The sequence below is a fragment of the Sphaerodactylus townsendi genome, linkage group LG04 (genome assembly GCF_021028975.2).
Source record: "Sphaerodactylus townsendi isolate TG3544 linkage group LG04, MPM_Stown_v2.3, whole genome shotgun sequence".
Classification (NCBI taxonomy): domain Eukaryota; kingdom Metazoa; phylum Chordata; class Lepidosauria; order Squamata; family Sphaerodactylidae; genus Sphaerodactylus; species Sphaerodactylus townsendi.
The window spans coordinates 34,320,892-34,333,073 of record NC_059428.1 but is presented as its reverse complement, the minus strand read 5'-3'; the positions used below and the strand labels follow the sequence as shown (position 1 = coordinate 34,333,073).

The 12,182-nt window shown below is 41.1% G+C and overlaps 1 protein-coding gene across 1 annotated transcript in view; it reads right to left on the bottom strand.

The window, feature by feature from the left end:
* The window catches only part of NBEA (neurobeachin), a 387,749-nt gene that overhangs the window by 110,572 nt on the left and 264,995 nt on the right, over positions 1–12,182 (bottom strand). Inside the window, exons 37-38 of the mRNA XM_048492774.1 lie at positions 2,004–2,121; positions 818–920 (exon numbers count right to left, since the gene is read on the bottom strand). Of these exons, the coding sequence (XP_048348731.1) occupies positions 818–920; positions 2,004–2,121 (221 nt within the window). The remainder of the gene's footprint in view (positions 1–817; positions 921–2,003; positions 2,122–12,182) is intronic.

The window sequence follows — 12,182 nt, the reverse complement described above, 5'->3', positions numbered from 1 at the left end:
ATCTTCCTTCCTTTTCTCCAAGCCACTGCAACTGGTAGAGTGTTGGTTGGATACATTCACATGATAGATATTGCAGATAATTAAGCTTTCAGACATGTCAAACTCATGTGAATTCACTTGGAAAGAAGGTAGCATTTAGCTTTTGGGGAAGGGGGATTGTTTGATCTATCCTAAGTAAAATCATTATGGGCCCACTTCCCTGGTTCTGGCATTGTTTGTGTGCTCTTATTAAACTATTTTACAATTAAAAATGTTTAAATTAAAAAAATTAAAAATATGGTTATCAACTGTCCAACTCATTTAATGTTTCTATATGTGCCATCTTGGAAACTTGATCAGGTGAAAAGGTGGTATAAAACATTTTAAAATATATGTACTGCTCACCAAAAGACAAAAAGAGTAGTTGTCAATGGAATTTCATCTGAATTTCATCTGAATGGTGGCCAATGGGGTGCCACAGGGTTTGGTTCTGGGCCTGGTACTTTTCAATATTTTTTATGAATGGTGGAGGGGTGGCAGCAGAAGATAATGGGTTTAAATTATGGGTGGAAAGGTACTTGCTGGAGATTAGGAAAATATTTTTTACAGCAAGAGTAGTTCAGCAGTGGAATCAGCTACCTCGGAAAGTAGTGAGCTCCCCCTCACTGACAGTGCTGAAGAAGTGGCTCGACAACCATTTTTCAAGGATACTTTAGGCTCATTTTGCATTGAGCAGGGGGCTGGATTTTAGGGCCTTCCTGGCTCCTTCCAACTTTGTGATTCTATGATTTTAAATGAATAAAAAATAAGATGGAGAAAGTAAACACATTTATGTTACCTTGCTTGTGGCAAGCCATAGCTGGTTCCCACTCCAACACGAGGTAAACTGTATACCACTTTTTTTACAGTTGCTTGGTCAGGAAAATTAAACATTACAGAGGCTGTAACACAAAAATAATTCAGAAGTTAGAATTCCACAAAAAATACCAGAGAAGTGTTTTAGTGCAATTCAAATATTCCTTCAAAAATACACTAAAATACTACATTTTCAAATAAAACAAACAGCCATACTTTCCTCAGGTTTTTTTTCTCATTAATTTCACATAGCAATATTCACAAAAAGTATGAGAAAATAATAATAGTATTTTTCATCCCACAAGTGCAGCAGTATATCTATATCCCTTCTTCCTTCCATTTCTGTTTGTGTGGGCACTATTGCACTGTCTCGGGGTTGGCTGAGGTCCCCACCACCAGGGACAGCCTTAAGCAGGGCAGTCCCCAGCCCCCATGGGACAGCCACCTGAGGCTGTGCCACCACTGTCCCGTAGTTCCCGAGACAGCCAGGAAACCCCTGGGGCGCCCGAGACTGAGTCACCACCTTCCCACAGCTTCCAAAATGACTGGGAAACCCCTGAGCCACATGAGACCATGGCACCACATCCCCAACCCCCTAGGCTTGAGTGGGGCCCCAAAAGAGAGCAGGAGTCCACTTATCCTTCCCTAAGACACACTCATTTGGTGGAGAGAAGGCGGAAGCAAGTCCAGACCTCAGCATCTGGCAGAGTGAGTGGGGCATGGTCAAAGAGAGGTCTTCAGGAAGGCAGGGTTCAGGCTAGACAGACAGCTTGGGCCAAGGAAGGATGTACTCAGCCCAGACTCAGAGTCCCTGGTTGGTGGGTGAAAGATTTGGGTGTGGGACTAAGCAGTTAAAAGGCAGGACAAGATAGGCCAAGCAGGAAGCTTCAGCTGCCAGTTCCTGTAGAGCTGGGGAACTTGCCAAGCCTAAAGGGAGAAACAAGTGAGCCCTCCTCTCTCAGAATACAAAGGTAAAGATTGCTTCCTGTACTGTTATTTTCTCATCCCTCATCTCTTCAGGGCCCCAATTCACAAGTTTCTCCTAACTAGAAGTAAAACAAATGAGATAGCAATGAGAACATCCCAAATTTTACTATTTTTGATTGAGCAGATATTTCTAAAAAACTGCATTGACAACTAAATTACTTAAAATAGATAACAAAGCTTACTTCTATTTGCCATGAACACTTCCAAAGCTGTATTCTGAAGAAGATAACGTCTTGAGAAAACAGCTCGAATTTCACTAAACATCCATTTTCCATGAAGGCCTTCTGTATAAGCAAGTACCTATAAAAAAAGAGAGAACATTCTGAAGACTGATTATCTGTTATCTTACTATATAACTGAGCAGTGTGTTTCTGACAGTGAACCAGAAAAAGTGAAAGACTCTGGGATATGTAGTCCAGAGGGTGCCATTTCTTACATACAGAGGGGCTAATGGGACTGCAACTCCCACAATCCTTCTCACTCAGCCAGTAACACTTTTTAAAGCTCTGGGGTCCTTGCACGGCTGTCCTATTCCTTGCCTGAGCCAAATCTCAAGCAGTGAGTCCAGCGCTAGTGGCCAGGACTGAATAGGCTATCCCACCCCAGGCTCTTTAGGGAAAGGAGGAAGGCCTCATCGTACACAAAAAGGCTCTGGTTGAGGCTGTGAGACTGGGACTGTGGGAAAGAGGCCTCATCACACCCACACAGAGCACTTCAGGCAAGCTACCAAGAACTTAGCATGGAAGAGAAGAGAAAGAGAGAATTGGAGTAGGTGCGGAAAGAAAATAAGTGCTGGAAAGGACTAGAAAGAGAGAGATAGGGTAGGTGGTCAGAAAGAGAAAACAAAAGCTGGGATAGCTTGGCAGAAAGATAGAGAACAGAGAGTTGGGATAGGAAGAGAGTAAGAAAGTAAGAAAGTACTAGGCTAGGGAAGGCAGAAAGAGAATTGGGGTGGAAAGACAGAGAAAAACCAAAGATGGAGTAGCAGGGAACAAAGTTACAAACAGAACTGGGATAGTGGGACAGCAAGAGACAGCTGGGATAGGGAGCCAGAAAAAAAAATTGGGCTAGTAGGGCAAAAACAGAGAAGATTAAGAGAAGGGGTGGCAGGATGGAAAGTGAGATATAGAAAAGGAGGAGGAGAACAGAAGAAAAAAGGTGAGGTAATGTCTTCCTGAGTCCCCACTTGCAGGTTCCCAGTTGGTAGAGCCCATTGTATTTCACACAATAGTTTCCCTATCTTCACAGCCACTCTTTGGCTCCCCAACCCTGCACAGACGGGATCCATCTTTGCAAAAGGGGAAGGTGGCAAGAACTCTTCCTACATTCACAGGAATCCTGCTGGCTCCCCTTAAGCTTTGCAAAACTAGGATCCAGCTTTGCAAACCAGGGGGGATGCCTATGAAGATGGGGTGAACTCTCCCTATCTTCACAGACATCCTTCTGCCCTTCCATGGCAATGTTGGGATGTTTGGGCGGGGAGGGGGGGAACGACACAATTTCAGTGTTTGGGCCCAGTCCCATTTCATGTAGATATGCTCCATCCTTGTCTCTTGCTTTGGGAGGAAGAGTTTTCTAGAGCCCGTTGCACTTTTTTCACGCAATGGGCTTTATTGCTAGTTAATAACAGAAAAGCCAATTTAACATTTAGAACGTGTTTACAAAAACTGACCCCTCTGTCTGTCAGATGAACTATCTATCATATATCCTACAGATAATGGGATAAATTATGCAGAATTTCAACACAAAAATGAGAAGAAACTATTTTTAACAGCAGGAAATAATGGGTAAGTGATTTCACAGGAAAGCACAGAAAAAAACCTTGCCCCAAGTTATTTATGAAACAATCAAACATTTTACTCACAATTTTGACCTGCTTTGTAACTTATTACTATTGCTATTGTTATTATATTTTATCCCATTCATCATTAAGGAACAAAGAGCAGCATGTAGGAAGTTACCTCTCCACACGGTTTTCTGAATATCAACTCTACAAGGTGAGTTAAGCTGACAGAAAGCTAGCCTGTCACAGTTTTAGTCCAATCCTGAAACCACTGCATCATATTGATTCTCATATACTGTACCTCTACCCATATCATCTCTCTATTCCCACAAAATCTAGCTTTCAAAGACATGACAGGAAAAGTATATTAGGATGACTGCAACCATAGATGTTATCTTGAGATGTTACGTACTGCATATGTGAACCTGTACTTCATGTTGAACATTTATTGTCCTAAAACCATAGATCTCCTTGTAATAAAGACTTTGCAAGACATATTCCAAAATGAATTATCTTCACTATTGTTTGATTCACACAATTTATTCTACTTTACTGACTGATTATTTAGTCACAGATCCTGGAAGGTCTTTGTCTATTAGATGAAGGCAATTTCTAGCATCTGATGTCCTCTATATATGCAATTGCACAGTGATTAAATCATTTTACAAGATTATCTGATAACCTTTTAGTGTTCTTAGATACATAATAACTTACTACCATTGCCACATATGCAAAACTTGAGACAACTGAAATCAATAATCCTTGTTCTTGTCCTGGTTTCGATATAAAATTTCCATATTTTTAGAAGAAATCAGACAAAAATCAATGCATTTTAAATGCTAAGAATGTTGATCTACAAACATGGATCTAGGAGTTGTATGACACAATGGATGCCATGGCAGCAGAATTCCCTTAAATGTTAACATGGAATACCCTTAGATTTCCACCTGGAAATACCTGGTTGACATACACTACAACCAACAAAAGAGACAGTGGTAAAGCCACTTTTCTCCTACTGATCTATCCAATTACTGCCTAGCATCAAACCTTTCATTCTTGGGGAAGGTAATTGACAGAGTAGCAACAGAACAGCTCCAGGTTTTCCTGGATGACTCATTGGCTCTGGACTCATTTCAGTCTGGCTTCCCACCTGGCCATGGGATGGAGACAGGACTGGTTGCCTTCATGGATGGATCTTTGTTGACAACTGGATCAAGGCATGTCATTGCTGCTGTTATTCAGAGGCAGAGCTACCAGGGGATGGGGGGTGCGCATTGCATTGGGCGCACACCTGGGGTTGAAAATGCCACCCCCTGTGGCTCCCCCCTCGCCCCCCCCCAAGTACCTTGGTTCAGCCTGAAAGTGCAGGCTGGAAAAGCAGCCTGTTCACTTGAGACTGAAAACGGCCTGGTGGGACCTACACTTCCCAGGAGACCTTGCAAGCCCCAAGGTCTCCTGGGAAGTGTAGTTTCCACCAGGCCGTTTTCAGCCTCAAGTGAACAGGCTGTTGTTTTTAGCCTGCAGTTTCAGGCTGAATGAAGGTAAGTGTGTGTGTGTGGGGGGGGGCGTGGGCGGAAAATGCAGAGTGTGCACCAGGCACAATATGGCCCAGCTATGCCTCTTGATCTGATGGCAGCGTTTGACATGGTTGACCCACTTGCTGATATTGGTTTATGCAGAACAACCTTGAAGTGGCTAGTTTCATTTTTCCAGGGTCAGAGGGGAGAGCAAGGGGAAAAGATGTCATCACAGAACTCTCATGCGTGGAGTCCTTCAGGAAGGAATCCTCTCCCCAATGTTATTTAATGTCTACATGTGCTCCCTTGCCCAACTAGTCCAGAGTTTCAGGCTGATTTGTCATCATATGGTGATGACACCCACCTATATCTTTTGATGGGCAGACAGCCAGATACTGCCCCAGGTATATTGGCCAGTTGTCTGGAGGCCGTGGTGAACCAGTTGAGACTCCATCAGCTGAAACTGAATCCACTGAAGATGGAAGTCCTTTGGGTGGGCCAGAGACCAGGGATTGGGGTATCAGTTTCCCATTCTTGATAGTTTACAATTGACATCAACACTGGCCATCAGGAGCTTGGGAGTGACTGCATGTCTCCCAGAGGCGAACTGGGGGTAAATGGCACCCGGAGACAAATTGTCTCCAGGACACCCCTTAGACTCTGCCCCCAAATCATCTGGCTGCACTGTCTTTTCAGCTCTGGCTTCGTCTAGTGGAACTTTCAGTCAAATGAGACAAAGGCCCTGTAAGACCTAATGCAATTCCACCGGGCCTGTAAGGTGGCGATGTTCTGTCCAGCCTATGGCTGAGGACTGTGCCAATTCCATCTTGCTGCCTCCCTCCTCTTCTTTTCTTTCCTTTAATTATTGATTGCTCCCACTTGTGTATAAGACACCGTTGAGTTTTACAAATTAGGATTTAATGTATTTATATATTTCAATTGCTGCAATTTATTGTTGGAAGCAGCCCTGAGCCACTTGCCAGGAAAGAGCAGAGTAAAATAAACAAATAAAAACAGAAATATAGAACTTAAATAACATGCAATATATTCTCTATGAGTAATCCATTGTAGATGTGGATTTAAGTCATAAATATGGATATAAAGTTTTAACAGTTAAGAAATGAGAGAAGTATATATATTATTAATGAAGAGACTTGAGTCTGCAGTTGCAGAATAAAAAAGACATATTTTCCATATATTTGAAATATATATGAAATGCATAAATATACATATGCAGGGAAGGTGACATTGTGACTGTTCCAAAAAAGAAAGAAAAGTAAAGCATGCAAGTTCAGCATATATCTCTACACTCTACTTACTGTTACAGGAGGACAAAAGTGACTCAATGACAGACAAAAGTGACTCAATGAGCTCATAACCTTGATTTGCTACAAACAACAAGGACATAGTATAAGTCATATCTTCCCCACAGATTGCCAAACTCCTGGTAATGTCTGGAGGTCTTCTAGAACCTCTAGATGACAGAGAACAGTTCACCTGGAGAAAATGGCTGCTCTGGAGGGTGGTTTCCATGGCATTATGCCCTTCTGATGTCCCTCCACTCCCCAAAGCCCATCCTCTCCAAGTTCTACTCCAAATCTCCAGGACTTTCCCATGCTGCAACTGGCAACCCTACTCCTCACTGTGCCCCTGATTCACACACCCCAACTATCTCCATTATTTAAAAATAGCATGTCTAGAGTCTCAGTTTGGCCTTTATTCTTGTCCAGCAGTACACCGGGTTCTAGATTGCATTGATCAAATAATGGCGTAACTGGCAGAACCAAAATCCACTCCTCTATCTATGTAAAGTGTGTTTGAGATCCTTGGTGAGAAAAAAATAAGGTTTTCCGGTCTCCCTGGCCACTGGTGGGGGATAGGGAGGTACAGTTACAAGCTCTAGGAAACTGCTGGAAATTTAGGGTTGGAGCCTATGGAGGACAGGGACCTCAGAGCGATAAAATGCCACACAGTCCACACTCCAAAGCATTCATTTTCTTCAGGGAAACTTAACTCTGTAATCTGGAAATGAGATCTAATTCTGGGGGATCTCCAAGTGCATCCTGGAGGTTCGCATCCCTAGGGCCAGGGGTAGGGAACCTGCGGCTCTCCAGATGTTCAGGAACTACAATTCCCATCAGCCTCTGTCAGCATGGCCAATTGGCCATGCTGGTAGGGGCTGATGGGAATTGTAGTTCCTGAACATCTGGAGAGCCGCGGGTTCCCTACCCCTGCCTAGGGCAAATGCTGGTGAACATTGATTACATTTCACATCAGTGCCGGTATTTCCCTTAATGTCACTTGTCAGGAATTAAGAATTCAACCAGATATCTGGCATTTTAGATCCTTGGAATGCTATGTGTCAGTGTAAAAATCTTAGCAGTATCCTCTAAACCAGGGGTGTCCAACTCTGGCACTTCAGATGTTCATGGACTACAATTCCCATCAGCCCTGATGGGAATTGCAGTCCATGAACACCCGAAGCACCAAAATTGGATACCCCTGCTCTAACCCTTTCCTTCCTGCCCAACAGCCAACTTTTTCCTGCTCGAGATCGCTTCTATGCCAGACATTTTAGGAAAAAACAAAAGCAAAATCCAAAACTGTATGACCTAGTGAAAAAAAATATTTCCAGATTCCAAAATAGCAACCAAACCCTGAGCTACTTTTAATTTCCAGATAATCTTTTTATAATTTTGCCTTGATTAAGGGATTAAACTGTATATTGCCTACTTGTTTTAAACAAATTAATATGGTTTCTTGCTGGAACATTTAAGTTTCCTTTCATGTATGTCCTAGCATTTATAAGTCCTTACTTGTATCTTTTGCTACTTACCTTCAAAGCTCTGAATGGTCTGGGAGCAAAAACCTACTGGTGATCACTGGCCCAAAATCTATTTAGCTATTAGCCTCTACCACTGCCAGGCCCTTCTCAGCCTTGGTCCCAGCTTGGTGGAACATCCTGGCAAAGAAGAGCTAGGGCCTGTAAGACTTTATGAAGTTCTGCAGGACCTGTAAGACAGAGCTGTTCCATCAGGCTGAACTCCATACAGTGGTCTCCCTCCTTCCCATTCCCTTCTTCCCTTACTTTTTGTGTTTGGGCTGTGGGAATTTTAATATGCAGTTTATTGACATTTTGCTGCCATTGGGATGTTTTATTGACAGGTCAGGCTGCTGGATCTGTTTATTCTTTTAGAGTACTGAAATTGTACTTTTTCTTTCTTTCTTTAGCCTTTCTTTCTTTCTTTAGCCTTTATTTAGCCTGTAGAACATCTGGAAACTGATGGGAAGGTTCATAGATCAAAATGAATCTAGATCCCAAAAATCTTAGGAGGCTTGTCACACATGCCTTGCGGCATATATTGTCTGATTTTTTAGTTCTTTTGAATGCTATGTGTCAGAGTAGAAATCATACCAATGCATTGTCAAAGGCTTTCACAACTGGAATCAACTGGTTGTTGTGGGTTTTACAGGTTGTGTGGCTGAGGTCTGGTGGTTTTAGCTCCTAATGTTCCACACACATTGTTGGCAGGAATCTTCAGTGGCACGGCACAGTAAGATGTGTTTTACAAAGTCACATGCCTCTAAAGATGCCAACCATAGATGTGGATGAAATGTCAGGAGCTAAAACCACCAGATCATGGCCACACAGCCTGGAAAACTCACAACAGCCACACCTTAAGCCAGGCCCCTAGGCTGCCTCCTGCCATATAGTCCATTTTCTTGACTGAATTCTAAGCTCTAATGTTAAGTGACATTAAGGGAAATATTGGCACTGATCTGAAAACATCATTCCTTCTCATCAAGGATATCAAACCCACTTTTTAAGCAGACAAAGAAGCACTTCCCCTACCATTGAGGCAATATGAGAAGAGGCCCATGTCGAGAAAAAAATGAGGACACTTCTGGTAAGAAAAACTTGTAGCAGTCAAATTCAATGAATATACTGCCTGTAAATACACATATTTAAATATGAATGGAAATCAGGTCCATAACAAATTACAATGGATAAGACAATGGGCAGGGGGGAAGATGCTGACTGTCCTTTCACTCTATCCAACCTGGAGGGGAATCAGAGTAGAAAATGGCACCTTAACACCACCAGCTAATTAAGATGGCTTCTAGAGTCATAAACCTGTTCAGGCCAAGGGCACTCAGCATCTTCATCTTTGACATTTAAAAAAAAATTCCTATGTCCACTGTACTGATATGTTTTTCTCTCTGTGTGTATTTACAATATCACCACTCATGGTTTTCCACAAGGGTGTTAAACTTCAGTGACTGCAAGAGGAGCCAGAACAGTTTCCTCACTTCTATTACAGAATCATAAAGTTGGCATAGACCACAAGGACCATCAAGTCCAAACCCCTGCCATGCAGGAATACACTATCAAAGCACTTTTAACAGATGGCTATCCAGCCACCATTTAGAAACCTCCAAAGAAGGAGACACCACCATATGTCAAGGCAACATATTCAGCTGTTGAACAGCCCTTACTGTCAGGAAATTCTTCCTAATGTTCAGATGGAATCTCTTTTTCTGTACTTTGAATCCAATACTCCTTGTCTTAGTCTCTTGAACAGCAGAAAACAAGCTTGCTTCCTCTTCAACATGACTTCCCTACACATATTTAAGTAATTATGTCACCATTTAACCTTCTCCTCTCCAGGCTAAACATACCCAGTTCCTAAATCTCTTCTTGTACAGTATGAAATCCAGACCTTTCACTATTTTGGTCACCCTTCTCTGGACCTGTTCCAGTTTGTCAATATCCTCCTTGAACTGTAGTGGTACCATTACATTCCTTGATCTATACTCCGATTGCATTGGCTTTCTTGGCTGCCATGACGAAAACTGCAGATATCATGTGATAAATTAAAATACTAGCATTTTCCTTTTGAAATGAAGCATTTTCCTTCATTTCAGGAGATGAATTATTTACAAATAGGAACAAGTTTATTAATAAACAACATTACTTTAGGAAGAAATAATATTTAGTAAGAAATAATATTATTTTATATTTGAAGTTGAGTATTCTTCTACAGATAAACAAACAGAAATGACAACAGAGAACTATCTCATACACTGCTGATACTAAAATTATTTCCTTCCCTCTTTTGATTTTGGCTTCCAAATAATGTGCATGCTATGAACAGATTTGAGAGATTTCAGGCTCAAGAACTCAACAGCTGCATTTGGGTTCCTTTCGGCTTTATCTAATGTTGCATGCACAACCATAATTAATACTGGTAATAGAATAATTTGCCCAAAGGCAGTGACATTAAAAAAAACCCCTATTATTATTAGAAATAACTTTCAGTGTTTGTGTTCCATTAAATAGCTTGCATTCCCTTCTCTCCAGCTACTATTAGTCAATACCAATACCAATGCTGATTGATATTCCCCTGTGGCTATTTTCTGCCTATACGCTGTTGGAGAACATACGTAATGGTAAAATAGTCTGCACATGGCTAAATATGAAGTTCTCAAATAAACTAGTATCTGCACACTCTGAGGGCAAAAAAAATTACAAGTCCAAATAAAAAAAATAGTTGTAATATCTCATCTTTTAACATTTCAGGTTTGCTTTCATTGCAATCTTAAAGAGAAAATCCAACACATGCCAGATGACAACCGAAAACTAATCCCTTTCCTGCAGTCTATTTCTTTTTCATGAACTGCAAAGCAAAGTCCAAGAGACAGCCTCTGATGCATCTCAAGTCCAGTATATGCCTTTCAAACCTAATCAAGAGGGTGCAAAAATGTATATAGAAAGATGAAAGTGCCTTTGCCTTTGTAACATATGGCAAAAAAGCAGGAAAAGGCTGAAAGAGATGTTCCATAGGGGAAGGTTAAGTCTGATGCTAATGCTTATTTAAAATGGTGACAGTCTGGAGTAGTGAAGCCTTGCTGGGCTGCTTTAATTTCTCCCTGGAATAGCTCTCTCCCAACCTTCTGCAGCACATCAAAGTCTCTGGAGCTCAATTAAAATTGGATTATATTGAAATGCTCTATCTATGGGACTGTGGGCTCACTAACACTTTTCTTTCCGTAATACTCCAGATGACAGTTGCCCATCCCAGTTTAAACAGTTGTCATAGAGACCACAAACTAAAGCAGCAGTAACTAACAATACAAAGGAAAGGTAAGTGCTCAGATTTCTATGAATGAAGGGGTTGGCTTTCAGCTACACTGGATATACCACAAGCTGTTAAATGCAGCTAACATAAAAGGCTGTAATATGCCAAACAGCTTGGCAGAAAGAGGCAAAGTAAATGATTCCAGTAAAGAATTTCATTTGTGCCTTGATAGCAACCCTGTAATTAGACAAGCATTTTGTGAGCAGCCATTCTTCCACTATTTAAAATATCCAAAATTAATAGACCGTCTCTAAGGATCACCAGTGAAGGCTGCACATACAGACGATAGCCAGCAGTTTGTAAATTGAAGGAGTCAATAATTAGTTTCTAATTACCAGTTTCACATGGTGGGAATAATGACTAGGTACTGCATTTCAATAAACAGATTATTTGGTGCTTTAATAAACATGGAAGAACTTGCTTTCATGTGGATGTTTAACGTGGGAATGCCTTTATACAATTGTATAAAACCGTGTATAAAAAGAATTATACATTTTGTTAGCATTGAGAAAATGCTATATATATATAAAAATTGGAGTGTATACTCTGGTTCAGGTCAAGCAAGTATATATCCTTCAAAACTGGATGTACGTTACATACAATAATTATCCTGTTATCCAGGGAATGGATAAAACAAAAAAAATATAATACATTTATATTACATTTTGAAATAACACTTTGAAATGTTTGTTGTGGTCAGTTTAAGAATAAGAACAATTTATCAGTCAGTAAATTTTACATAATTCTGTTATACTGCCTCACAGGTTGTTAAATGAAAAAGAAAAACAAACCCCCAATTCAGGCACTTTTGAAAAAGCAAAATATTTCTGTGAAGACAGCTTGTGTTTCAGGCAGTGCCACAGAGCTATACGTTTGACAGTGCAGATTGCTAGTAATGATATCATGTTCTCATGTAAATGG